General features: G+C 33.7%; 2 protein-coding genes and 4 long non-coding RNA genes across 6 annotated transcripts in view; 4 read left to right on the top strand and 2 right to left on the bottom strand.

The window, feature by feature from the left end:
- LOC139907403 (uncharacterized) overlaps window positions 1-26,335 on the top strand; it is a 205,477-nt gene that overhangs the window by 81,525 nt on the left and 97,617 nt on the right. The window lies entirely within an intron of this gene.
- LOC139907417 (uncharacterized) lies at window positions 1,338-1,804 on the top strand. The gene is made up of 2 exons (XR_011784014.1): window positions 1,338-1,473; window positions 1,533-1,804. It is a non-coding gene; the product is annotated as an uncharacterized lncRNA (long non-coding RNA).
- On the top strand, window positions 14,257-17,391 carry LOC121128768 (signal transducing adapter molecule 2). Its single transcript, XM_040724381.2, has 5 exons — window positions 14,257-14,736; window positions 14,789-15,347; window positions 15,422-15,751; window positions 16,575-17,064; window positions 17,122-17,391. Exons 1-5 carry the CDS (start codon window positions 14,527-14,529, stop codon window positions 17,201-17,203), a joined length of 1,671 nt encoding a protein of 556 aa, XP_040580315.1. The 5' UTR covers window positions 14,257-14,526; the 3' UTR covers window positions 17,204-17,391.
- On the bottom strand, window positions 17,389-20,116 carry LOC121128371 (enteropeptidase-like). The gene is made up of 2 exons (XM_071893840.1): window positions 19,914-20,116; window positions 17,389-19,837 (listed from the first exon to the last, which is right to left on the bottom strand). The coding sequence occupies exon 2, from the start codon at window positions 19,589-19,591 to the stop codon at window positions 18,737-18,739; it is 855 nt and encodes a 284-aa protein (XP_071749941.1). The 5' UTR covers window positions 19,592-19,837; window positions 19,914-20,116; the 3' UTR covers window positions 17,389-18,736.
- On the top strand, window positions 20,605-22,977 carry LOC139907401 (uncharacterized). Its single transcript, XR_011783988.1, has 2 exons — window positions 20,605-22,082; window positions 22,152-22,977. It is a non-coding gene; the product is annotated as an uncharacterized lncRNA (long non-coding RNA).
- LOC139907404 (uncharacterized) lies at window positions 23,331-25,417 on the bottom strand. Its single transcript, XR_011783991.1, has 2 exons — window positions 25,285-25,417; window positions 23,331-25,222 (listed from the first exon to the last, which is right to left on the bottom strand). It is a non-coding gene; the product is annotated as an uncharacterized lncRNA (long non-coding RNA).

The raw sequence follows: 26,335 nt of genomic DNA, 5'->3' as shown, positions 1-26,335 counted from the left end.
TTATTTTTGTTTGATAATGATAGTTCACATTTAAAGGTTAGTTTTACTCAGTTTCAAAAAAAACATATCTGATAGTCCATTGACCATACAATGAATAAACCAAACTTTGGCATTATTATCCTGGCGATTTTTTTTGTTTCTCTTAAAATAACTTTTTAGGGAAGGTTTTATGTGGATAGTTATTTTATCCCAAAAGAGGCAAAATTGAATTGAAAACTTTTCTTATTTTGTAGATGTAAATGATTAGTTCATAAAATAATTAGTTATTTGCGATTCCGCAAATGTCTTAAAAATCTTGGGTTTCCCTAAATAAATCCCGCTTCAATTACCTTATTTGAATAAACTACACCCATTTTGAATTCTTGCATAACACTAAACCTGATGGCACTAATTTTAGCTCTCTAGCATAATTATTTATAGAGTTATTCGCGTTCTAAGTTTTTTGCAAATTTCAAATCATGAAAATAAATTGATATTTTTTGTACATCGGAAATTAAACCTATGAACTGTTTTCATAAATCGCACAAAAAAAACTCAGGAACTAAATTGCAATGAGTTTATTTTTATAAAATATTATGTCAAACCATTTTCTGGGAATATTTGTTTTCGAGAGCAAACACACATCCTCACTACTCTAACACATAGTAGCAACTGACTGTATGTCCAAGAAAACTAAAGAATCTAAACTAAACGTCCATCCTGCCACTTCTTCTACGGCCTTATTACCTCGCATTATAAAAAAGGAAGTTATGTTTCCGCACTATTTAAGAGTTATATATAAAAAAAGGGATATTTTTATCTAAACATTATCTGCAAATTGAAATAGCAAGGCATGATTTTAAAAACTTGAATTTTTTCTGGACTAGTTTTTACTCCTAAAACTAGGCATATTTTTGCATGAACGAGTGCATCAACATCAGGTGTAATGTCCTGACTGGCTGTAACGTTTATAATGTCATTTAAGTGCTTATTGGTTATCTTAAAACACAATTTTGTTTTATTGATATTAACAACTGAGAAGATTTGTTCGCAGAGGTAAGTTGTTCCAAACATGCATATTTCGTTAAGTTAGTTCTAGTTTTTCCTAATGGTAAAAATTTCGCAACCTATCATATAACTTATATGATAGGTTGCGAAATTTTACTTATTTACTTATATGATATAAGTAAATAAGTAGTAAGAAGATACCGTGTTCATTTTAAAGAGTTTTTTTTTTTGGTGGTGTACCGGAAAGGCCTACGGGAAACACGTTCTTAGACATAACATACGATGTTCAAGTTCGAACCGATTTCAAAAAGTTCGACTCATGTTAATTAAATTGGAATGAGGGATCTGATAATTAAATAACAATCTATGATGATAGGTGATAGCACTGATAGGGTTCAACTACGGCATTGGAGAAAAGAGTTTCTTGGGTTTCGTGGTTATGGAGGGTTCCTCATTGGCATATTCCTCTATACGTTACCTGCATTGGTGAATATACTCTAATTAATTACTCAATTGAATATAAATTCATCAACTTTGTACTTAAGTATATGGTCTTGCAGCAAAAGCTTAGATTCATAGTCATACTGATAGTGGAACTTCAATATCCCATATAAATATCATATTCCAAGATTTACAAAATTGAGCCAATGTGGATGTTGAATTTAAAATATTAAAGGGCCTTTATATCATAATTGTATATATAATAAATTTATAAAAACATGAATTGTTGTATACTAAAAATATTTAATTAGTCGTAATACAATATAAAAGTTATGCTATTAAAATAAAATAATTGAAATATACAATAAAAAAATTATGATGGTTTACATTATTTAATTGAAATAATAATTATAATACATTTATTTGTTATTTTTAAAGGTTTAAGAAGCTGTAATTATAGGTTTATATGGGTCATTGTACTATGAATGTATACGAGGAAATGAATATGATTTACATTTGGTATGTGGTATCATTGATGGTTTTCCTACTCATAAATGAAATGTTAAGTAACTAAATTAAAATCTGAGTTTAGAGGTCATAAATACATTATTGAGAAACTATGAAATAGTTTTAAAAACATTTTATATCATGTTACGAACGGCCTGTAACGAATCAAATCATCTAAGTAACGGAGTATTTAAATTGAATGAATCTTTAGATAAAAATTGTGGAATATAACCATATTAAAAATATTTAGTATAGATATACTTTTAATTAAAATTGCACAGTTATGTAAACATAGTCCTAGCTTCCTTGAATAGCTGTAAAAAGTTATCAGAAAAGAAGTTAAACCCCAAATTTGAAAGTATTTGAATTGCTTTATGATTTGTCTCAAAATCTAAAATATACCTAAATATTTAAAAAAGTATCAACTGAAGCCATCACGGTTTGTGGAAAATATCTCCGTATTCTTAGTTTGAAGGACGATTGGACAAGTCATATAATGAATTCGACTAAAGGAATTGCCGATGGCAGGAAATTCACTGCCCAATTTCAAGTGGCTACGGGCTGTATAATTTTTAACGATTATTGTAAAGACTGTGGCAAGATGTTTAATTCTGTTATTCATGCTTTTGCTGAGTGTCCTTTTTTGCTGTTATTGAGGAAGTTTGTTGAATGGAACTTGGAAGGTCATATAAACACCACACCAAACCATATCTCGGCCATAATTCTTTTTGGGCTTCCAAAAAATAAGTTAATTCCTTCGAAGAAGGCTAAAGCAATCGGGTTTGGCTTACTTAACTCTAAGGCTTATATTGCAAAAAAGTTGACATTGAAGGAACCAACAGATGGAAGGGAGTTAAGAGGCATACTTATTGCGGCTGCGTCACGATACTTGGCTTTTGAATTGAAAATACCCAAGGACGATACATTGACGTTCGATTTAGCGCTGGATATTATTCGGTATTTTCCGGAGAACTCAATTAAATACATAAAAATTTTAAATCACATTATCAAGATATTTAATAGACATAAAAATAGGCAAATCCTAGATACTTAGTTTTAGATTTATGACTTTTTTTGGTTATATTGTCTTTTATTTGTTGTTGGGATTTTTTTGTTAATCTTATTTATTGTATAGATCTTTAGTGTAACTAAAGTGGTCTTTGTTTGTGGGAACTAATTTTAAACTACAATGTTTATTTATATTTTTACTAAATGTAATTTCCCAATTTATTATGATGTATATTCTTTATACTCCCTGGGATTAACATAGAAAAATTATAAATTTAGAAATGACATAATACACTAACAATAATCGCATAAATGGTATACATATATGTATATATGAACAACCAAAGCCAAAAAACAAACAATTTATAAAAGAAAATAAATCAATTATTTAACTCGCACTCTAACGGAAACACTTGATTCAAGGGCCGTATATGTTTCCGATTATTCTTTCATCCCGTGACGGAGTTAATTCAGTAACTCTGTATATAGGCCAGCTGAGTCGTGATACATTTTCTTTTTCGATGAGAACGAGGTCTCCAACTTTCACTATGTTGTCCACAGGACAGCACTATTTTTTTCGAATAGAAAGTTCCTTTAAAAATTCCTACTTCCAAAGGTTAAAAAAGTGTTTTAAGAGTATCTGTCGATATTTGAGACGATGAGACATAAGAACTTGATTCGTATCTTCGAATTTGTTGATCTCGAACCAAGTTGCATTACTTAACTTCCTAACAATTATAATCATATCAGGAGAAATGGGATCACAGTCTTCTAGATTTGCTGTAACCCATGCCAGGGGGAGAATTGATTTGAGCTTCAACTTTAGTCAAAAAGGTGACAAACTCAGTTTCTTTGAGAATTGCCTTTCCAACTACTCGTCTTAATGCATTTTTGATCGACCGATTTAGTATCTTGTAAAAAGCCCCATCCAGGGAGCTTTTTAAACAATGAAATTCCATTCCACTGAAGGATTTGACCTTGAGATTGGTTCCACATCCAAGTTCTTCCATACCTCTTTTAACTGCATAGATGCGCTTTTAAAAGTCTTTGCATTATCACTAATAATAACTTTTGGCATGCCTCGCCTATTTATCATTCGTGTGAGACCAATTAAAAATATTCTAGCAGTCATATCTTTGACAAGTTCAAGATGAACTGTCCTTGATATACCACATGTAAAAAGACATATCCAGCCCTTGATACAGTTTTCCTTTTTACCAGAATCGTCCCTGATGTAAACTGGACTAAGAAAGTCCAATCCTATAACCGAAAATGGTTCCATTCCAGGATTGATTCGTTCTTCAGGATGAACTGACATCATTTGTTGTTGAGGTTTTTCTGTGAACCGTTTGCATACGAAACAACGCTTTGAAATGACTTGTTTAACCATACTAAAACCCTTTACAATCCAGTACCTGTGTCTGAGGGAATGTAAGGTTTGATTTGGTTCAGCATGGAGATTTGAACGGTGATGTTGTAGGATTAATTTTAGCACTAAACCATCCTTTCATGCAGGTAATAGGACAGGTGATGTTCTAATCTGAGTGCCAATTCGAATTATTTCCTCTTTCATGTCAAAAAATGGATTAAACTTCAAAATATTCGATGACCTTAGGATCTCTTCCCCAGCTTGGAGACGATTATATTCGTCCCCAAAATGTTATTTTTGAACTGTACGAATGAGTAGTAGGAGGGCTCTTCTGTTTTCATAAGCTGAGAGAACCAATGATTTTGGAACTACCTTTCCATTGAACGCATCAACTGCTCTTAAGACATAGCATACAATTCGTAAGGAGGTCGTTAAGTGTTCTCGATTATTTACATCGTAAATTGTGATAATCAGAGTGGTCGGTGCAATAAGAGCGACTCTTCTTGTTTCAGTATCAACTTCGTCAACCGGACAAAAAACGGGTCTCTTAGGCCAATTTTCCCTCTCTTGATGAATGAATTCAGGCCCATGAATCCAAAATTCTTTACCAATTTGTCCAGAGTCAATCCTCGAGAGGGTAGATCGGCTGGATTCAAACTACCAGGAACATGTCTCCAATCAATCGGATCGGATAAAGAATGAATCTCTCTGACTCTATTAGTTACCCATTGTTTCCAATTACCATGATGTTTTTTAATCCACCAATACACGATTTCGCTATCAGTCCAATAATAGCAACTTTTCCCTCCAATATCCAATTTTGTCTTACAGTTGTCAACTAATCTAGCTACTAACAGAGCTGCTAATAGCTCCTATCTGGCAATGGATATCGGTTTTTTAGGTGCTAATCGAGACTTGGCAATTAAAAATATACATTTCGAATTTCCAAAGTCATCATTAACAAATATATAAACTGCAGCAGCAAAGCAATCTTTGGATGCATCTCCAAAACCGTGTATCTGATATTCTTTGTTACCTCTGGAATCCATATTGAAAGATCTTTCAAATCTGAGTTGTTAAAATCTTGAGACTTGAGTAACCCATCTCATCTAGCGTCCAAGAGTGTAGGCTGGTAATTCGTTATCCCATTCTAAATTCAATGTCCATAAGTCTCTCAATATAAGTTTTGGCTCAACCATTAGTGGTGAAATTAAGCCCAAAGGATAAAAAAATTTAGCAATCTTACTCGTGATTGATCTCTTGGTTTTTATTTGCTATGTTTGTCAACGATTCATATTCATAAAAACCTAACGAATCTAATTTTGGGATCCACTTTACCCCCAAAGTTTTTTAATCTGTAGATTCAGATAACCTTATTGAATTATCCATTACTCATTATTAATTCTGTACTTATTTGCCCAAGGATTTTGGGATGTGAGGATGCCCATTTTGCCAAAGTAAATCCACCTTTCGCCATTAATTCTTGCAATCCCCGAATAAGAAGCGTAGTTGCTTCAACAGAATCTTCTCCAGTGAGCAGATCATCCACATAAAGGTCTTCCAGAAACACATTGAAAATTATTTTTAATTTTTGGGTCATCTTCTTTATAACAGAGTTTAACCGTATATCGTTTTCCATCAAACTTCACACTCTGTTTGAATTGATCAAGAGCCATTTGATCCAACACAGAGTAAATTTCAGCCTCATGTGAGATGGAATTAATACCAAGTGACTCCAGCATAAAATAACTTGCAATATGTCTTGATAATTCCGCATTTGACAGTAAACAAGAAGTTGAAGTTAAAGAATTCACTGGAAGTCGTCCATTTAACACACATCCATAGGGTGTATTGAGGGCGACTAAATTTCCATGGTTTCAACGAATGAATTTATCTCCCAGTAGTAATCCTGACCTATTAATAGGTTTACTTGGGCTGACTGTAGAGGATATTCATCTGCGAAATCATCCAGATCAAAATAAATCCTAGGATCTCCTTCAGTTGACAAGGAAGAGGAAATTCCACAAATGGTGTGGAAGTGAAATTTATTTGAAAATCTCCCCCTCATGCTCTCGAACATTACTGTAAAAATTTGAATTTTTAATTTCCTAGAAACACCACCTAATATCCCAATGTTGATTCCTTGGGATTTGATTTCTCTTGTTCCGAGTTCATCAGCCAATTTGTTTATGTTGAGGATCCCCCATCCAAAACACCTCGCGCTGTTTGGATTCCATTAGGACCTTTAACTTTACAACGAAATGTTGGGAGGATTGTCTTGATCTGATTCGGTTTCAAGTGATAGGTGAAGGTTGATGGATCTCATTCGAGATGCACAGAAGTGAGATGTTTTTTTCACACTTTTCACAGGTTTCAATGAACATTCAATTGTTTTATGTCCATGTTGGAGGCAATTTTCGCAACATCCCTCCAACCGTAGCATTCGTTCATTTGAAGTTTTATATAACTCCATGCCCTTAGGGCAATTCCTAGACCTATGATTTTCATCACAAAACAAACATTTGATAATGGAGTTCAGGTTTGATTGTTTGGTTTGCTTATTTTTTGATTTTTTACCTAAGGATTTTGTAGTTGCATGTAATCCCTGAAATCCACTATTCAAATATGATTTCTCTAATCCAGGAAGCTCGAAGGAAGTATCCGCCCTTCTCTGGACAAAATTCAAAAATTTATAATCAGATAACTCCAATGACTCACTCATATTTTCATCTTGAAGGAATCTTTCAAATGCTTCTCTGTCCTCAACTTCTAATTGTTTATCTTCCATCTTCAGGTTGCTGATTAATGTGTCAAATTTGGACATGACTTTCATAGCAAATGCAAGGTGGCCTTCTTCCATTCCTGCATTAATGATGTCACATATAATTCGCTCAAATACTCTCCTATTTTTTCCTTAATTATCGTCTAGGACCTTTAGAGCTGCTTCATAGCATGCTCCATTTCTCGTAAAACCAGCTAATGCCTGTTCAGCTAGTGTACCAGGCTCCATAAGGGATTTAAGGTAACACATTTTCCTTGTACTATCAATATTCTTATTGTCGATAGCTGAAATGAATTGGTCTCGTCAATCTGGGTATTCAGTTATGCCCTCATTGAATGACGATAGCTGTGTAGTTATTTCTACGGATTTTTCACTCATGTTTATTAAATTTTAATTTGACTATTGTCTATTTAGATTTATACGTCTTGACACTTAAAGGGTAGAAACAGAAAGAGGATGATGTAAGAGAAGTAACACATGTCGTAGAGGGGTGAGATTAAGGGTGACCAGATTCTATTGTAAAGTTTTGGTGTCTGCTTCTAAAATAGTTAAAGTAGAACGGAATTACAAATGTAAAGCTACACTATGACATAAAATAATGAATTATATTTTATTTTTTCCATCAATATTTCACGTCGTTACCTTTACTGTATCACACAACATTTCCACCAAAAACAAACAGAAAAAAGGTCCAAAATCATCTGGTAGTTAGCCAAATAAGTCAATCACACCAACTGCTAATTATCTCTTACATACCTACTCCAAGAGTGACTATCACTGTCATATTATTTCTTCACAATTTTTAAAATGAAATATAAATATATGTTTTGTAGGCCTGGACGGCATTGAACGGGAAAAAGAAAGGCGTTCACTCTTTCCGCTCATTTTTTAAACGAATGAACGACAAACGAAAAAAAAATGGATGATGAACGGGAAAAAAAATATGAACGGCGGTCATTTTCTTATCGTCCATAAGAGCTTCTTGACTATTTTGTCTGAAGATTACTACATCTTTTTTTCTTGATAATGGGTTTAATTATTATTATTATCTTTGATAGTGGCTAAAATATAGTTTATTTAGTCAATTTTTTCTTTTTTTCAATCCGTTGCTTTGTTTAATTGCACCATTAGTAATCTCAAGATAGCATTCCAAATCACAAATATGTTGTAATGGATCGAAGAAAAAATATACTGGACGTTATTGCATTTATTTATCTAGTATTTTGTAATGTTTTTATTCAATCGATTTATCAAAAGTACATAAATTTTAAACCGACATTAGCACCCTTCAATCTTTATTACTGCGCAATATGAAAGTACTTTGCCTTAATTTTTAACATCTCCTTTTTTTCAATATCTATAATTAATTGTCTGGAGAGCATGGGAAGATATACTAGAATTTCATATTATACAATTATTGCAGGTATTGCAAAAAATCAGCAAAGCAATTAAATCCAATCAGAGGCCTCTCTAAAAACAATCAGCCAGAAAATTTAAAAAATGAAATCCGACTGGGCCTGACAATGAAAGGCTGACCAGACCCTAGTTTTATGGGCGTAACTTGGCCCAACTATAATGATGGAAAAATTAAGCAAGGTCCGAAAGTCGGGTTAGGTTCAGGTCAACTTATTTTTCTTAGCACCCATTATGCCACCCCTGAATGAACGGCACACTTAGTACTTGCCTATATTGTCTATGCCACAGGTTAACCTTTCCATTAAATAAGGTAACAGAAAATATATATCTGTTCAGCTATTTTTTAAAGGAGGGAAGCTATTGTAAATAAATTGGGGGTTGCCTTGAATATATTATCCTCTATTTTGAGGATATTAAAAAAATGAAAACAATTTGAAGAAATTGGACACCATTTTATAAAAATTGAGAGTGACATTTTAGGACCCTAGGATTGCCTGTTTTGCTTTTAGTAAGCTACGCCATTGAGCCATATATTTTTATGTATAACGAAACAAAAAGGGCTTTGTACATTAATGAGTATTTTTTTTGGGTTGGACTTTCTATACTAGATAAATGTTTAATAAATAAATAAAAATTCAAAAATGAACGAATGAACGGCGAACGGAAAGTTTTTGCAAAAACGACGAATGAACGGAAAAAGAGTGAACGGGTACAAGCCTGATATTTTGTTTAATTAAAATCCTACATACTCTAGTATTTTATTCGACACTGCGTTATAACATTGCTGAATAATATTTTATTAAAAGCGTAGCTATACATTTGTATTGGTATATGATAGTCAAAATTTATTAATAGAAATAATAAAATGGCCAATATTATATTTATTCAAGGGATAAACAAGAAATTGTGTTCCTGTCCTTTTGGACAAGGAATATAAATATAGAATAACATTACTTTGTTCAAGAATAAAAAAGAATTATATTATGAAACAGCCATGACGTATCAAGTGAGATGAGTGAATCTACAGCTAACAACAAAATACATACGGTATTTTTGTGTTAGCGAGTTCACGCCGTGATTTATCTCATTGTCAAATAAAACAGTGCTTACGTGACGGTTGCACTCGACAATTTCCATTATTTGATCCAGATTTTCGACAATTGCCCTTCCAGAGTGCATCTTCGACATCAAAAAAAAATTATTAGAACCATTCTTTTCTAAAAAAAAATGATTCGACCAAATTATGCAGTGGAGCAATAATTTTAATTTTTTTTCTAAAATACCAAGCCCCCCAAAAAAAAAAAAAAAATATATATATATATATAACCCTGCAGACATCCCAGCCTATTATTATTAAAATTAATTTGTCAACCAAAATCAGTGGCTCAGTTAAATCATTGGCTGTTTAAATGGTTAAAACCACATAAGTCATGAAACTAAGCGACCATTGTAATAACTAAACAATCCAGATAGTATAATTTCAAGATTGACGATATTATATACATATGTATTACTCCTCTTGAAATCATTATATATAATAAAAAGAATTATGTGAACGAATTAAACATTTCATATTCGTTATAAAGTATCTTTAGTCTTCAAATAATTCTGCATAAATTGGTAATTCATTAAAATGGTAGCTTAGTTTAATTACCTCCGAAAAATTACGGATTGTATGTTGTTTATTTTTAAATACGAGAGGGAGCGTGGATTTCATCATCGAGCCCTGTATATTATTTGTTGTATACATTTTGTACGTATTGGATAATGGGATTTTTCATCGTTAGCTTGATTTTATAGATGAATATCCATACTCTTGATATAAGATGAGGATAATGAGTGGCGTGTAATTCTAGACAGGGGTATAAAGGCACATTTATATCGACAAATCCGACAAGCCATCTGTTTCCAGAAATCCAGACAGAAGGAGACGTTATTTTAGGCATTTTATTCAGTTCTCCATCGACTATCAGTATCTAATAGAAATAGAAATATTTATATAATGTAGTCGGGGAAATGATAACGTTCTTGAAAGAGGAAGATGTTTATATATAAGATATAAATGTGCCTAAAGTCCCCTGTCTAGAATTACACGCCACTCATTATCCTCATCTTATATCAAGAGTATGGATATTCATCTATAAAATCAAGTGAACGATTAATACATCAAGTCAGACTTTAACTGTGATCTCACAAAGATGCTTATTGCATGTAATATACCCTTATCCATCGCTAATCATCCTACGTTCAAAAAATTTATGGAGAAATACACGGGTAAACCTATCCCTTCCGGAGGAACCATCATTAATTAATGGAGGATGTTGGTAATGATGTAATTTAAAGAAATACCCCCATTGTAAATTGGGAAGTTGAGATAAGTTTCAGCATGTTTAGAGTCATCCACACCAAATTACGAAATAGAACTCTGAATTTTGTGCCATCTAAGAGTAAGTATTCATGTTTTTTTAAATCTAATCATTAAATATGATTCCATTTTAGCTAAAATTATCAAGAATTATGATACACAACTCATTAAATGGCAAAAACAAATGCTAAATGGTCACAACAACGGGAGTAGTAGCTTTGGATGGTTAGCAAGTAGAATTACAATTTCATGGAGTGTGATGTTTTCAAATCTACTGTAACGGATAAAAAACGTATGTAGGTGGATTACAGATAGAAGAGAAGACCACTTAATTCGCTCAGTCACTTCACCAATATCTAGATCGAGATCAACTCGTCAAGAGTTCCTTAGATGGATGGATGAATGATCATGTTTACTGCCTACCTATGCGAGTAGTATGCATTGCCAACAGATGAGTTGTGAACATGTTAGTAAGTTTCTTATCAAATAGAACAGTTCAAAAGCAAGTTTTCCTCGAGTGAATTTCTATCCTGTGTCTCATATTCCATTAGGATTCGTCTCCATCCGAAGATGTCTTGCTATGGATTGCTCTCAAGCAGAGTTTCTTTTAATGACCACCAACTAGAGCGGATTTAAAAGGATGTGAATCATTTTGTTCATACCTTTTATATGCCCTCATGTCAAACTGCATAGTGAACATAACAATCATAGCAATAAGAACTGTGGAACTATATCATAAGGACCTTCACACTGCCTCAGGTGTCCACAAGGTTTCCCCAAATTTCCCCGTGAGATTAAATTCCCAAAGTTTCTCCGTCGAGGTGACTTCTGACTATGATATTTTTAATTAGTTGATTTCTTTTTGTTAAAATTGATTTACCTGACCCGGATTTTTAAATGGTATCTTTTTATTATTACGAATTATGCCTATAGTTTAAATCAAATAGTAACACAATACAAATTCTAAAGTAAATAAATATATATCTATATTTCATACGTTCATGGATCCTTTCTTCCCAGTCGTGAACTCTATAGGCGTAGTAGTATCACGAAGAACAGGAGCTGTTGGTGCTTCTAGGAGAGGAGGGTCACAAAATTGTGGTGGAGGAAGAGGTACTAAATCAATTATATTGAGGGAATCGTTGTGGAAGGACATTTTGAGCTTTATATATTATATACGAGTGTTTTTCGTACTTATAATTAAATAATTATTTCAACAGCTAAACTAATTGTTGTTATTGTATCCATAAAATTATTCCGTGTAGGATAATTTGCCATGAACATTTTTGTTAATATTGAGCGATTTACTTAAATGATAAATACAACTTCTTTTAAAAGATAATTTAATTTTAAATATGCCAGAATTTGTTATATTATACAAAGGAATCTTAATGAAACTTTTGAGATTCTTTTAAAATTGAATCTTCTCAATCCCTTTACAAATATATAATTTTATTAAAAATATGTTATTTTCAAATAACTAAAGGTTACAAAAATGGCATTGGAAGACTAAAACTTTTCAAATATATCTTTTCATCAATACATAACAGAAAATCAGATTACAAAAAAATGGTTACCCCCTAGTACATACGTTAAGATAAAAAATTAGAAACTTAAGAATATTAAATGAAAATCAAAAAATAAGCGTGAATGTGAAAATAAAAACTAATAAGGACTGATCCAATTGTTCCAAATTCATATATTTATTTTCAGTTCTTCTAATTCTAATTTTACTATGGAAGAATAGAATCTCAAGCCAATCTATTGTTTTATATATCCGGATACATAGACTCTTCCATCATTAAGTTTTTCAAAATTAAAGATTGCAAACCTTTTTGATTTCTGAGAAATCAATAACTCATGGTGTGTGAATTTTCTGGCGAAGATCGAGATCTCATCGAAACTTATGAAGATAATGTTAATAGGGGTTATCTAAAGGGCTTCAGATTTATTATTATATTTAACTACGTTACATGCTAGTCAGCTTAAATATAAATACATTTTCAAATTCCATAAAAATTATCTTCTAAAAGCTTTCATTTTGGTTAAATAAAATTTATAAAAAATTTGTTTTATTAGCTTTTTAATTTTGATAATAATATGTATAAATTAATGAAATATTATTATATTATCTGTATTAATGTCATTAATGAGTATTTTTAAAATAAATAATAATTAAATATAAGAACTGTTATGGGAAACATTTATGAATAATTTTTTTAGTGTGGAGATCCTATATCTTCATGGGGGTAATATTCCAATATGGTGATAAGCAATAAAGTGTTTTTTTTTTAAGATGATTAAGACTAACTAAGTTTCAAAATTGCAAGTCTAAAGAAGTTAAGAGGTCACTTATAATTTTTCCTCACATAATCACTTAGTACTCAATAATTCTCAAACTCTATTTATGCAGATAGCAGCAAAATACATATATGTATTGCAGACAAAGTATCTAGAAAAAAGGGTGCATATTCATTGAGAGTCTGAGATTGACTTTTACTTTTTTCCAAGGGATTTCTGCATTATATACATCAAGGAAACTGAAGGATTCTTAACAATTAAATATTTTTCTCAGAATAAGAGACAAAACCAAAAGTCAACTTTGGAAGGAACAGGATTCAAGAGTTTCAACGAAGGAGCTGTGGATGAGAAATGAAACTCTTTTTCCTCACTGGGTAATTTATTCGGGAACTATTTCTTATTGTGGAACTCTCCAGTTCTAAATAATTATTTATATGTAATATCAGAATAGACCGAAATATCGAGAAAAGAAAATCACATTATCTTTACTAGTCTAGAATTATCTTACACTTGTTTTCCAATGACAAAAGATACTCAGTAGTAATAAAGAAGTATACGATGATGCCGTAGAGGATCTGGAGAAATTTATGTATAAGACAATGATTAACAAGAACCGAAGTCACTATCACAGACCTTGAAATGAAGAGGCAATTGCGCAATCAAAAGTCCGAAAACGGACTATATGGAGACAGAAAAAATATACATACAAAACTATCTCCATATAGACTGCTGTCTCCATAAAGTGAAGGAACCATAGCTATCAGAATCATAGAAATCATCTATGATATGATCATCATATTAATCATATAAAATGTCTTTCTCTATGATCATAATGAACTACTGCAGCGCCATAACTAAAACTTCGTCACATATTCACTATGACTATACGAGGACTACTTAGTTCTTGGACTATACAACATACTGTTGGATAACATTATTTTCCACTTTGAACATGTTCCTCAAGTTGAAGTATAAAATGTCAAGTGACGTCATGCTTTTGTTGTATGTTGGGATCGAGCACATTGGCCTTCTCTCATTGTTTCTCTTTCTGTTTGCTGTGAGTGTTGTTCTCTCTCTCTCTCTTTTTATCAGTTCAGTTCATAAGGTAGCTAGAAGAAGGGGATTTATTAATGAAATCGGGTTTTTTCACTTTAAGTAATAGTAATTAGTAATTACTAAGCTATCCATAGGTCGTTTCTGACGAATTCCTTTTTGATTTTCTGGTGTTGTAACTTGTCACATATTGAGTTGTATAATACTATAAGAGTTAATTGACATTGTAATTGAATTCCTCCTGGATACTGTACAAATTAGGTTTTGTGCTTGTGGTGATTAGTTATTGGTGGATCGATGTTGGGTAGCTTGTTCGGGAGCTCTTCCCTCTTTGACACAGAGGTGGAGCGCGTGACGGATGAGAAGAATAAGCGGGAGGATTGGGGCCTCATTATGGACCTCTGTGATCGCGTGAAGGCCACACCCAATGGCTCCAAGGAATGCCTGAAGTCCATGAGTAAGCGGCTGAACCACCCAGACCCCCATGTGGTCATGCAATGCATTACGGTAGGAATCCTTCTCAAGAGGATCTCCATGACTCTTTCTTTTCTCTCCCTAGCTCCTGGACGCCTGTGTCAACAACTGCGGCAAGTCCTTCATGCTTGAAGTCGCCTCAAGAGACTTTGAAAACGAATTCAGGAAAATACTTAGCAAATCTCAGCCCAAGGTTCAGAATCGTCTCTGGTGTGTGCTTCGCAAGTGGGCGGAGGGAGACTTTAAGAAGGAGAGTCAATTTAGCCTAATTCCGAGCTTATACAATTCCTTGAAGCAAGAGGGAGTGGATTTTTCGGGAGGAGAGGATGTTCGGAAGAAGCAGGCGCTCTCTAATCCCAATCCCAATGCTGTATTCAGCCAAGAGGAAGAAGATGATATTGCAAAAGCAATACAATTGTCATTGGTGGAGGGGGGTGGATCCAGCAAGTCCTTGAGTAATAACAATAATAGTGGAGCAAAAGGATCCCCCTCCTTATATCCTTCAACGACGGATGAAAATTTGAATATAGGAAGCAAGGAGGCCCTCGTAGTTAAAACTTCTTCATCCAAACTAAAAGCCAGAGCTCTCTATGATTTTGAAGCCGTGGACGATAATGAATTGACGTTTAAAGCAGGAGAAATCGGTGAGACTCATTCCTCATCTTACAGATGATCCAGAGAGCATGTTTTTCTAATATTAAATTAATTTTATTGACAGTTTTAATTTTGGATAACTCTGATACAAATTGGTGGAAGGGATCTAATTATCGAGGAGAAGGTTTATTCCCTTCAAACTTTGTAACTACAGACTTGGATGACAGCGTTGGGGAGGAAAAGAGACGCAGCTCTGTTCAATGCAATGATGAAGAAGAAGTGAATACAATTAATACGAGTACGACCAATGAAGAAATTGAGATTAGTGAAGAAAAGTTAGAACATGTATTGTACCTTTTGCATGAGGCAGATCCTACTTCATCAAAGTCGGATCCTCCAGTACTTCTTGAATTAGAGCAAAGAGTGAATACAATGGGACCCCTAATAGATGCCGGTAATTTATTATTTATCTTTGAGGCTCTTTTATCCTACATATTATAATTTATTTGTGTGTGATGCACGTCCCGCTTTGTAAAACGATGATAAAACGCTTTTATTTCTAAAACAGAGACGGATACAGTCCTTAGACATAACATAAAAGTAGTTCAGAATTTTAAGTTGCGTACGTAAGGTTATGTTTAATTCTGAACAGACCAGATTCATGGGCGCTGGAGGGCAAGTTTGATTTTTCGCTAATAAGTTAATTTTTTTTTTTCATAAAACAATATCGATTCCCCGTGTCTCAATGTTTTTTTAAGGAAGGTATGGATTGTCGACTCGAAAATGCACCAAAAAAAAATTAATAATCCAAAAAACGAATTGTAAATACGAATTAAAAAAGGGAATTAGGAAGAGGATGATCGAGTTAATCTTAGTATGTATCTTCAATCTTCATTATGGTTGAAGTAGGAACATGGCAAGTTAGTAATGACAATGACAATAAATTAATCACAAGGTCAAACATTTGAAAAAATTGCTTTATACTTACCAAAATCAGTATTTCTCATGTTTCTCAATTATATGTTGCATTTTCAACAGTGTCAAAAGGAGTGCAGATTTCATTATTTTTACATTAGATGGACAGAAACAATAAAAAATGTGGAATACAAGGAGACATTTACCTATTATATAATTATAGTTCATAGTAGATCGTTTTAGTTCAGAATTTTATCATAAACAAGCTAGATATAAATAATATCCTTTTTAATTTTTCATTGACTATCTTTAAGGTGGCGTGTTCGTGCTAGTTTTATTTAATAATTATTATCCATTTTCAGAATTAGAAGTTGTTGATAGGAAACACGCAGAGTTGACAAGACTTAGTTCAGAATTAGTAGATGCCCTTAATTTATATCATCAATTGATGCGAGAAGTTGCGATGGTTCAACAACTACCGCCCCCACATGCTGCTCCCATGTATGGACAAATGAATGTTCCTCCATACTCTCAAGCACATCATTATGGACTCCCTCCTCAATACTCTATGCACCCTCCTCTATTCCATTCTAGAATGCAGCCCCAATCAGTATGTAATCCAGGTCAAGTTTCATACATTCCATCTCCCCCACATCCTGGAATGCATCAGTCTATGAATGATCACAGTCAAGTGTCATATATTCATTCACCAACCTCTGGTGAAATGAGTAGCTCAACTTCTATGGGTGGTGGTCCCCCAGGTAACAATGACTCAATCAATTTTGTCAGTTCTGCTCCACCGCCAACTCCGCCTTTAGCGAATGATCTTCAACCTCACCCTCACTACGGAAGGTAAATAAGTATTTTATTCCGTGCATTTCCAAACTACAATTCCTGATTTCCTTCCAGCGCTGCTGCTATGATGAACTGTGAAGTTCCTGTGCCAACGGTACAACATCCCTATATCCCACAGCCAACAATATCCCCATAAATTAATGTAATTTTCCCCCCGACACTTATAATAATACTGTATTTAATTTCGCCCTCCACCTCTGTATACATTTAATCTGATTTTTTACCTATAAATTATTAATTCAGAAAATAGCAATTCTATATTAGTCTGTTTTTTAAATAAAGATATTTTGTCGAAGCGAAAAACAAGACAAAACAGAACTATAACAATAGAAATATATTTTTATTTTTAAAACTGTAATAAAGCAAATATATGAATGTTAAAATTTATCAAAATATAACTTTAAAAAAAGAAGTAACTATATATAATATAATAATGGGCAAACTATCACTCTAAAACTAAACTTTCGGAAGGACGATTTCCGCAAACAATATAAACAAGCTTGCATGACTTATAGTCCTCATTTTCATAAGAATATACATAGTGCTTCTCAACAGTTTGATGAAACGTGTGCTCACCACCAAAGTGATAGCCTTCATTTCGACATAGAATCTCTACTGCCTTCATTCTTAAATCAGAATCATATTCCAGCAAACCATAAAAGTGCTGCCCAGCACAATACAAGTACCTCTTTCCGTACGCAATACAATGCAGATATCCTTGTGGGCGCGACTTTGGTCTACCAAACGTATCTTCTGAATAGGAAGAGTCTCGAGCAGAAATCGAGAGGCAGTCTTCATCATCTGCACCATCCCTACAATCACCGGAAGCATGTCCCTAGCAATGGTCACAGACTGAACTTATGTCCACACACTCATCACTTATGCTCAAGTTTTTATAGCCCTCATCAACCATATTCCCTGAGACACACCGGAAAGACTGGGTAGGATTTTTTTAAATGACAGCACTGTTTTGAACTTTCATCAGATCCTATAAAATCTGATTCCTCGATGACGCAATCTATATTCCCATCACAAATAGACTCTGGTTTCAGAGTCTGCAGTGCTGTAACACAATTATCACATTCACTGGGCTCATCAGTGAATCACTGCAGTCGTCGACACTGTCGCAGAATGAGTTTATCTTTAAACACAATCGGGTTCTTTTACACATGAACTGATTTTTCTTACAACCACAATGAGTTGAGTTGATTGGAAAGCATAAGGATGCATCTTTAAGTTTAACCATCTGTAAGATCGTCTCTTTCATCTGACATGTCTCCACAATGAGGTATTCCATCACAGATTTCACTAGGTTTTAAGCACTTTCCTAAAGGACATCGATGTGTTGCACAGTTGTCATCTACATCATGCCACATACTTTCGTTGGTGTTAAAAATGCCGATAATCTTGCGGATAGCATCGCGTGCTGTAGCTGTGGACACGCTGCGGAACTTGGTTGGAAATGAATTTCTTTTCCCGGCAGTTCCCCGGTTTTCACACCCACCATTACTTGTGTGGTACACACAAAGTACATAATAGCGATTGGAGTGATCCAAGCAAGATAACGTACCCGACCAATTATCCATGCACACATTTTCATCCTTGTCGACAAGCTCTGTGCAAACAGAAAAATCATAACTTGTGTTGATTTCACAAATTTCTTCTACGCTCATTTTAATTCACGATTCAATATTCCAGCTCGATGATCAATGCCACTGATGATACACCGACCATGAAAAGGAAACCAGTTTGTTGAGGGTATACATACGGGATTAACATATTCCCCCAAATCTACTGCATTGCGAAAAGTTCCAAGAGATATGCCAGTATGGGGAACACGCGTGAATTGAATCACCTGTCTCACTTGCTCATGAGGAGATAAGAAAAGTCCATTTCGATAGCCTCCCATACGAGCTATCACATAATTTCTTGATGGTTCCATTTTAGAAGAACACTCTTTTGAGGTCATTATCCAATTTCTATGAACAAGTGAGGCCCCACACATGTACTGACCCTCTTGGTATAAAGTAACTTGCCAAGGAAACAAGACTTCAACATCCATCTTCACGATAGATTCATAATCTTTCACACTACTATACATTGGGGGAATGCCACAGCGCGTTGTTTCAGAGCAAGATAATTGAATAACACCTGTTCCACACATGGAAAATGCACTCGTATCGTCCAATGATTCTATTTGAGAGCCATCTTCTCTCTCCACCCAGAGAGGAGAGCTCAAGAAGTCGCTATATTTCCATTCCTTTGCTTTAACATAATTAAAATCCACTGATCGAAAAGAATTTTGATATCTACATACACGTTCATTCATTTCAGAATTCCAGGAAGATACATTGGCTATACAAAGTGGACTCCAAACTCCCTTATAGTTCAGAGCTATGTACCCATGATTAAATTTTATAGGTCGATTCATAGAGTCAGAATACAGGACTTTGATCCCTTCTTCTTGAGTATAAGGAACAAGAGTGATACAATGACGTTCATCTTCCTTAAACTTGCAATCCATAACCTTATCTCAGATCTTATCTTTAAAAATGCATTTACTTGAAAGATAACAAAAAAATTCATCTGAGCCACAAGTTTCACAAGCAAATTCATACGATGAGTCTGGACAATCTGAAATACCGTCACAAATTCGAGAATCATTATTCCTTAGGTAGTCTACACATAAACAATTAGCTTCGTCTGAACCATCCATGCAGTCCTTATTAAAATCACATTACATGTCCATAGGCACACATTCCTGGATAAACTTGCAAGTAAAGAAGCCATCTTCACATTCCTTACAAAAGAAACAAAGTAATATTGATGTTAATAAAAATACTTACAAGGATAACACGAAACTTAGGATTGGAATATATTTCCATATACTCTATGGGACTTGGAGTGGACATTGACGTGGACTCTGGTGTTACTTTAGTGATCTCAGTTATTCTTTTAGTCGTAATTGTATGGAAGATATTTGAAATACTATCCCAATAGCCAGGGACATAATATTTTTGACCAACTCCATTGGGCTTACAGTCAAGCTCATCCTTACGATCCATACAGTCGAACCTAATAGAACAGGTAATAAATATAATAAAATATTTTTTTAAAGAATAATTAATTAACCTTTCATCACAAACTTGTGATTGAGCAATACATCGATTGTTATCACAACGAACCCCCCTGTGACAATTCTTATTCAAGTGCCTATAAACAAACAAGACATCAGGGTAATTTCTATTGACTGTAGAAACGAATCTTTCGAATGATGGTGAATCTGCACTCCTTCGACCTCTAACAGTATTGATATGTTCATTTCTTACATTCATAATAGTTTTGATCCAATCAAGATAGTAAGTTATGCGGACATAGACCCCATCAGTTTCAGGCCTAGCACAACCAATTCCATGTGAAACTATTCCGTCCAAATAGTGTTTATTATAACCATCTTTGCCATAACTTTTACAATACAAAGGACCACCGGAATCTCCCTGACAGCATCTCTACCACCAATAGGAAATCCACCACAAATTTGATGAGCTAAATCGTTATATCCTTGGATGCATTTTTTTTAATTGGAACCGCAACTTGAAATATTTCGTTGTTCACATTACTTTCTGATTCATGCGTTGAACCCCAACCAACTGTAATGCAGTGTTCGCCTACCAAAGGTAATACAGGAACATCATTCAAACAAACAAGACTAACTTTGGCGTTAAAGAAAATGGGTTCTTCGAAATACAATAGAGCAACATCCATATAGGTTCCATTGAAATTTCCATGGTGAATGATTTCTTGGACCTGGCGTACTTGAGTATATGGAGAACGAGAATAAACTATGGACATTCCAACTATCACTTCTACAACACTTTTACCCTCCTTAACCCCTTTGTAGCAATGAGCAGCACTTAAAATGCAATTTTTATCGATAACAGTGCCACCTCATAGCAGTACTCCATCTAACAAGGAAAAATATATAATCAATGAAATGTAACATAGGTGTATTAATAATAATTACCAATGTAAACTGCAGCAATTGAAGGCCAATCGAAAGGAACAGACTCCCTCCCTCCTACAATTTCTGATTGAAAAAATCACTTATGTCTGCCATTTCAGGCTTATAGTAAGAACGAGCTCCGCATTCCATAGTTCCACAATCCAGATTTATATACACAGAATCATTCGGTACATCACCGAAGTTAAATTCACGACTAATTAAGTCAGACTCTGAAATATTAGGTTTAATTGAAATATGAACTCTTGAAGTAGGCGAAAAATTGATATCGGGACTTCTGTAAAAATATTGAATTTTGTGGAATTTTGGTAAAACCCCTTGGTTGTGTAAGAGGATCTCTGTGCATATTTCCCTTGATCTCGCATTAATGAACACATCTCTATCCATATCTGATAATGAAAGCACTTTCCGAGTATCATTCATTTTCCAATGCAAAATACCACTAGCGTGAGGAGAGACATTAGAATATCCAGAATCTGCAGGCTTAGGCCAAAGAGAAACACAGTCTTTTTCATCACTACCATCAGGGCAATGCCTCTTTAAGTCACAGCGGTGAATAGAGGGAATACATATGTCGCTATCGGCGCAATAATATTAGTCAGGACCACAAGAATGTTTTCCACAATTCATTTCATCTTCACCATTTGGACAGTCAAAGACACAATCACAAATAAATTTATCCTCTCTCGAAATCCCCAAGTTTAAAAAAAGTTTCACATCCAGAACAATGTAGTTCATCTGCAAAGTCCGAGCAATCTACAACACCATCAGATCTTACTTTATCACTGTAGCACTCAGTATTATTAAGACCACAAACCATGGATCCCTTTCGACATTTTTTCATTCATGAAAAAGGAATCTGTCACTTCATTCAACTCGATTATTTTTTCAACCAAAGCCTCAAATGCTGATGGTTCCTTAGTTTGGTTTTCAGCATACTGGGGATGGATTTTAAGAAACTCTAGGACATTTTCTTGAGGGATAATGTCCTCCGGTAAGCCCTGAATTGTACGAAGTAAATCATCCAGTTGATTTCGCATTTCTTTCATCTTTTTTTTGATAGACTGTTGGCTCATCTAAGACAAGAAGTTGAGGCAAATCATCTTTTTTATCAGAAGGCACAACAACATTCATAGCAAGTGATTCCACGACTCTCTTCACAGGAGACTTAATCTTGTTTGATAAAAAGTGAAGTGCATCCGATTTTGAACGATTACGAATAAATTCAGCGGTTAATGAAAAATCCTGGACAGAAACATTGTGAAATCGAAAGTCCTGATGTTCATTGCAAAATTTATCATCTCTAGCAATTTGGAGTGCCTCTTGACTCTGATCCTTCAAAATGCTACGCAGTTCCTCTGCCTTCAACTCCAGAAAGAGACCTCCATTATCTTCAGTTATGGTCGTGGCGGTGGAACTCGAACTACCTATTATAGGTTCCGTATAAGCAGGGATTCTCAACTCACTTTCCACAACTGTTGCCCTTTGGCATTCCATTTTTTCTTCATTTTCCGAAAAACTTTGCCTGAGAGACAATACAAGGATCCCATCGAGAAAAACTATAGCAAACAAAAGAACGAGCAGGAATCAGGATATCTTATGACCTTTATGAGGAGGGCCACTTCCGCCACGTAGTCGCTCCGGGTCTCCACTTCGTTCAAATATTCTTGGGAAATTTGAGGACATCTCCGTGCTTTTGAAGGGGGTGGGAATTGTAGTGAGGACTGAGGTGGAAGTTCTGTTTTTGACCATACAACAAAGGACTCTTAATCAGACTCTCCCAACTTCTCTTTCTTTTTTCATCAAATTACGAAGTTATCTAATCTACTGTAATTGAATATCCCGCTCACAAGTATCAATTTCTTGTAAAATACATCATTTCATCCTAAGTAGTATTAAAATAATTTATGTGTGTGATGTAATGTTATATTACTTGTATAATTGTGGTGAGTCAACTAGAAATGACGCTCGAGTAAAAATCAAGTTATTGAGAAATTCCCCTTATATTTATTTACTTAATAAATATTAACGGCCAAATAGTTTATAGACATATTTGTTCCATTGTGGAATTTATGTTCAAATTTGAGGGACAGATGATATACTCAAGATTATTATCTATAATTTTAGCCTTCCACCAATTTATGTGACTAATTGGCCCCGTTATGACCTTTTGAATATAGTCATATTCAAAGCTTCAGATATTTGTTAATATTGATTAAAACGAAGATGTCATAAAAATAAAGCGAGTTGATCCGGTCTAGCTTTATTCTGAGAGGAACAATATTAATATTATTAATAATTAATATGAATTATCTCTGCATTATACACTATTAAACGATTAGATTATTAAGCTAGTTTCCAAACGTTATAAATTATGTTCGACCACATTTTTTCTACCTCCTATTTCAATATTCGACTTTTTCATCTTGATGGGACACTTTGTTGTGTGATCAAGGAAGAGCAAGAGATGGTTCGTAATTTTTGCGAAATGGGATGCAATTGTAAATTAGGGCCCCAAGAATCCTGTGAAAAGAGAGGTCCATGGTCGAAGTCGTTTTCCTCCACGAGAAGTTACATTTGTTAGGGATCAGTCTTTGGAAATGGTGACAATTTCAATAGATTCTCTCGAAATGTGTGTTCTTGGACATTTTTCTTTAATGGGCGAAAAAGACGACAGGATGAAGCTCTTTATTGAAGGGAAGCATTTCAAGCATGTGTGTCAATCACTTTTTCTATCTAGACGGGAATGTCCAAGAGTACCCTAGGTCGTTTACATACTTATTATCTGGAAAATGGCCTTAGTTTGAGGACAAATAGATCTATTGTCATTGAGAATCCATCAAACAACCCTTACAATATGAGCGACGGGAAGGTATCAATATATTAATTGAAAACATCATGATGAACATGGCGTTTTTGTTCCTCGAAGGTTATCTTCTCATTCGGACTTCAAAGCTGTTAGTTTTCAAAGTGATTGGGAGTAAATACATCAAAAACCAGAAATATGTTCAATCATTCCAGGATTTTGTTTATTAAAGACATTGTTCAAAAAATACATTTATAAAGTAGTGGATGAAAGTATGTTCACAAATAGGAACTATGGAAGGCGGAGTGATGTTTGCCATATAGGTATAGTTGATAATATTGTAGAGAAAAACGCGTGCAAGGAGGAGGAAAAAAAAAAGACATATTGACAGTATTGTTTAAAATACTGATGTGATTATCATCTGCCTGCTTTATTATGATTTTTGAGGGTATAACGAATGTATTTATTAGCAAAATGTTTAATGAAGATATACTACGTATAATTGACTTCGACGTTTTTTTATCCGTTACAGTAGATTTGAAAACGTCACACTCCATGAAATTGTAATTCATTATGAACCTTATTCTCAGAATAATAGCTAATGAAACGACAAAGTAGAGTATTTGAAATATATTTGAAGCTCAAAGTTTAAAAAAGATGGCTTTAATTAAATATAATCTACATACTAAAAAATAAACCATTAAACATTTAAGTTAAATATACAAAATTAAACAATTAAAATCATATAACTATTAATAATAATAAATTATAAATACAGAATATTGAAATAATAGATTGATCCAGATAATTTTTTCTTGTTTTAACATCGGAATTCAATTAAATATGTCATAACTTTAGGTTGCAATACACAAGCGAGACGTGGAGTTTAATCAAAAGATAATCACCCCTCTTCTTCATGTGGAAGTTGCTATATACAATTGTGCACAGGATAGATATATCTCTATCGATGAGATCTAACTAATTATTAATAATAAAGTAAATGTCAAAATCATAAAATTAGACAATAAATATACTAATAAAAAAATGTTATAAATAAATTCATCGTAAAGATTTAGAGCAAAAGCTAATTATGTAGTAATGTCCGGCGATATTACTCCCTATTAAGAGCATCAAAAAAGATTTTCCCCCGTTATTTAGGTATGCTTATATAACAACATACTATTATCATGATGGATATACACAATTGTTAATTATAATGCAACACCCAATGTAACTACCCTCGTTGTTGTGACCATTTAAACAGTTGTTTTTGCCTTTTATGAGTTTTCTGAACACCATTTCTTGGAGCCCATCAACCATAGCTAAGCCTTTAGTGATAAAAAAGTAATATTTATTGACTATGTAATATTGGAAAACCTAATTATCATACCCAAGTCTTTAAGTGAAAAAACTAATGTCAGACAAACTAGTTGCAAACCATCCAAAGCTACTACTCCCGTTGTTGTGACCATTTAAGCACTTTTTTAGCCATTGAATGAGTTGTGTATGATAATTTTTGATAATTTTGGCTAAAATAGAATTATACTTTATGGTTATTTAAAAAAAAAATGAATACTTACTGTTAGATAGTACAAAATTCAGAATTCCATTTCAAAATTAGTAAATATTTTATAGTTTTTACTGATAACTTGATCGTCATTTGGTGTGAATGAATCAAAACATTTTTATATGTATTTCTATAAATGACATCAGTACCAACATCCTCCATTAATTTAATGATGGTTCGTCGGGAAGGGATAGGTTCACCCGTGTATTTCTCCATAAATTTTTTGAACATAGATGATTAGCAATGGATAAGGTTATACAACATACAATAAGCATCTTTGTGAGATCAGAGTTAAAGTCTGACTTGATGTATTCATCATTAACTTGATTTATTGACTATGTAATATTGGAAAACCTAATGATCATACCCAAGTCTTTAAGTGAATAAATTAGTCTCAGACAAACTAGTTGCGAACCATCCAAAGCTACTACCCCCGTTGTTGTGACCATTTAAGCAGTTGTTTTTACTATTTAATGAGTTGTGTATCATAATTCTTGATATGTTTAGCTAAAATAGAATCATATTTTAGGGTTAGATTTAAAAAAAGATTGAATACATACTGTTAGATAGCACAAAATTCAGAGTTTCATTTCGAAATTAGTAAATATTTTATACTTTTTACTGATAACTTGATCGTCATTTGGTGTGGTTGACTCAAAACATTTTTATATGTATTTCTATAAATGACATCAGTACCAACATCCTCCATTAATTTAATGATGGTTCCTAGGGAAAGGATATGTTTACCCTTGTATTTCTCCGTAAATTTTTTGAACGTAGATGATTAGCAATGGATAAGGTTATATTACATGCAATAAGCATCGTTGTGAGATCAAAGTTAAAGTCTGACTTGATGTATTCATCGTCAAATTGA

This window comes from Lepeophtheirus salmonis, chromosome W, assembly GCF_016086655.4.
Source record: "Lepeophtheirus salmonis chromosome W, UVic_Lsal_1.4, whole genome shotgun sequence".
Classification (NCBI taxonomy): domain Eukaryota; kingdom Metazoa; phylum Arthropoda; class Copepoda; order Siphonostomatoida; family Caligidae; genus Lepeophtheirus; species Lepeophtheirus salmonis.
Note: the sequence above shows the minus strand (reverse complement) of the source record. Positions and strands in the feature narration are given on the sequence as shown.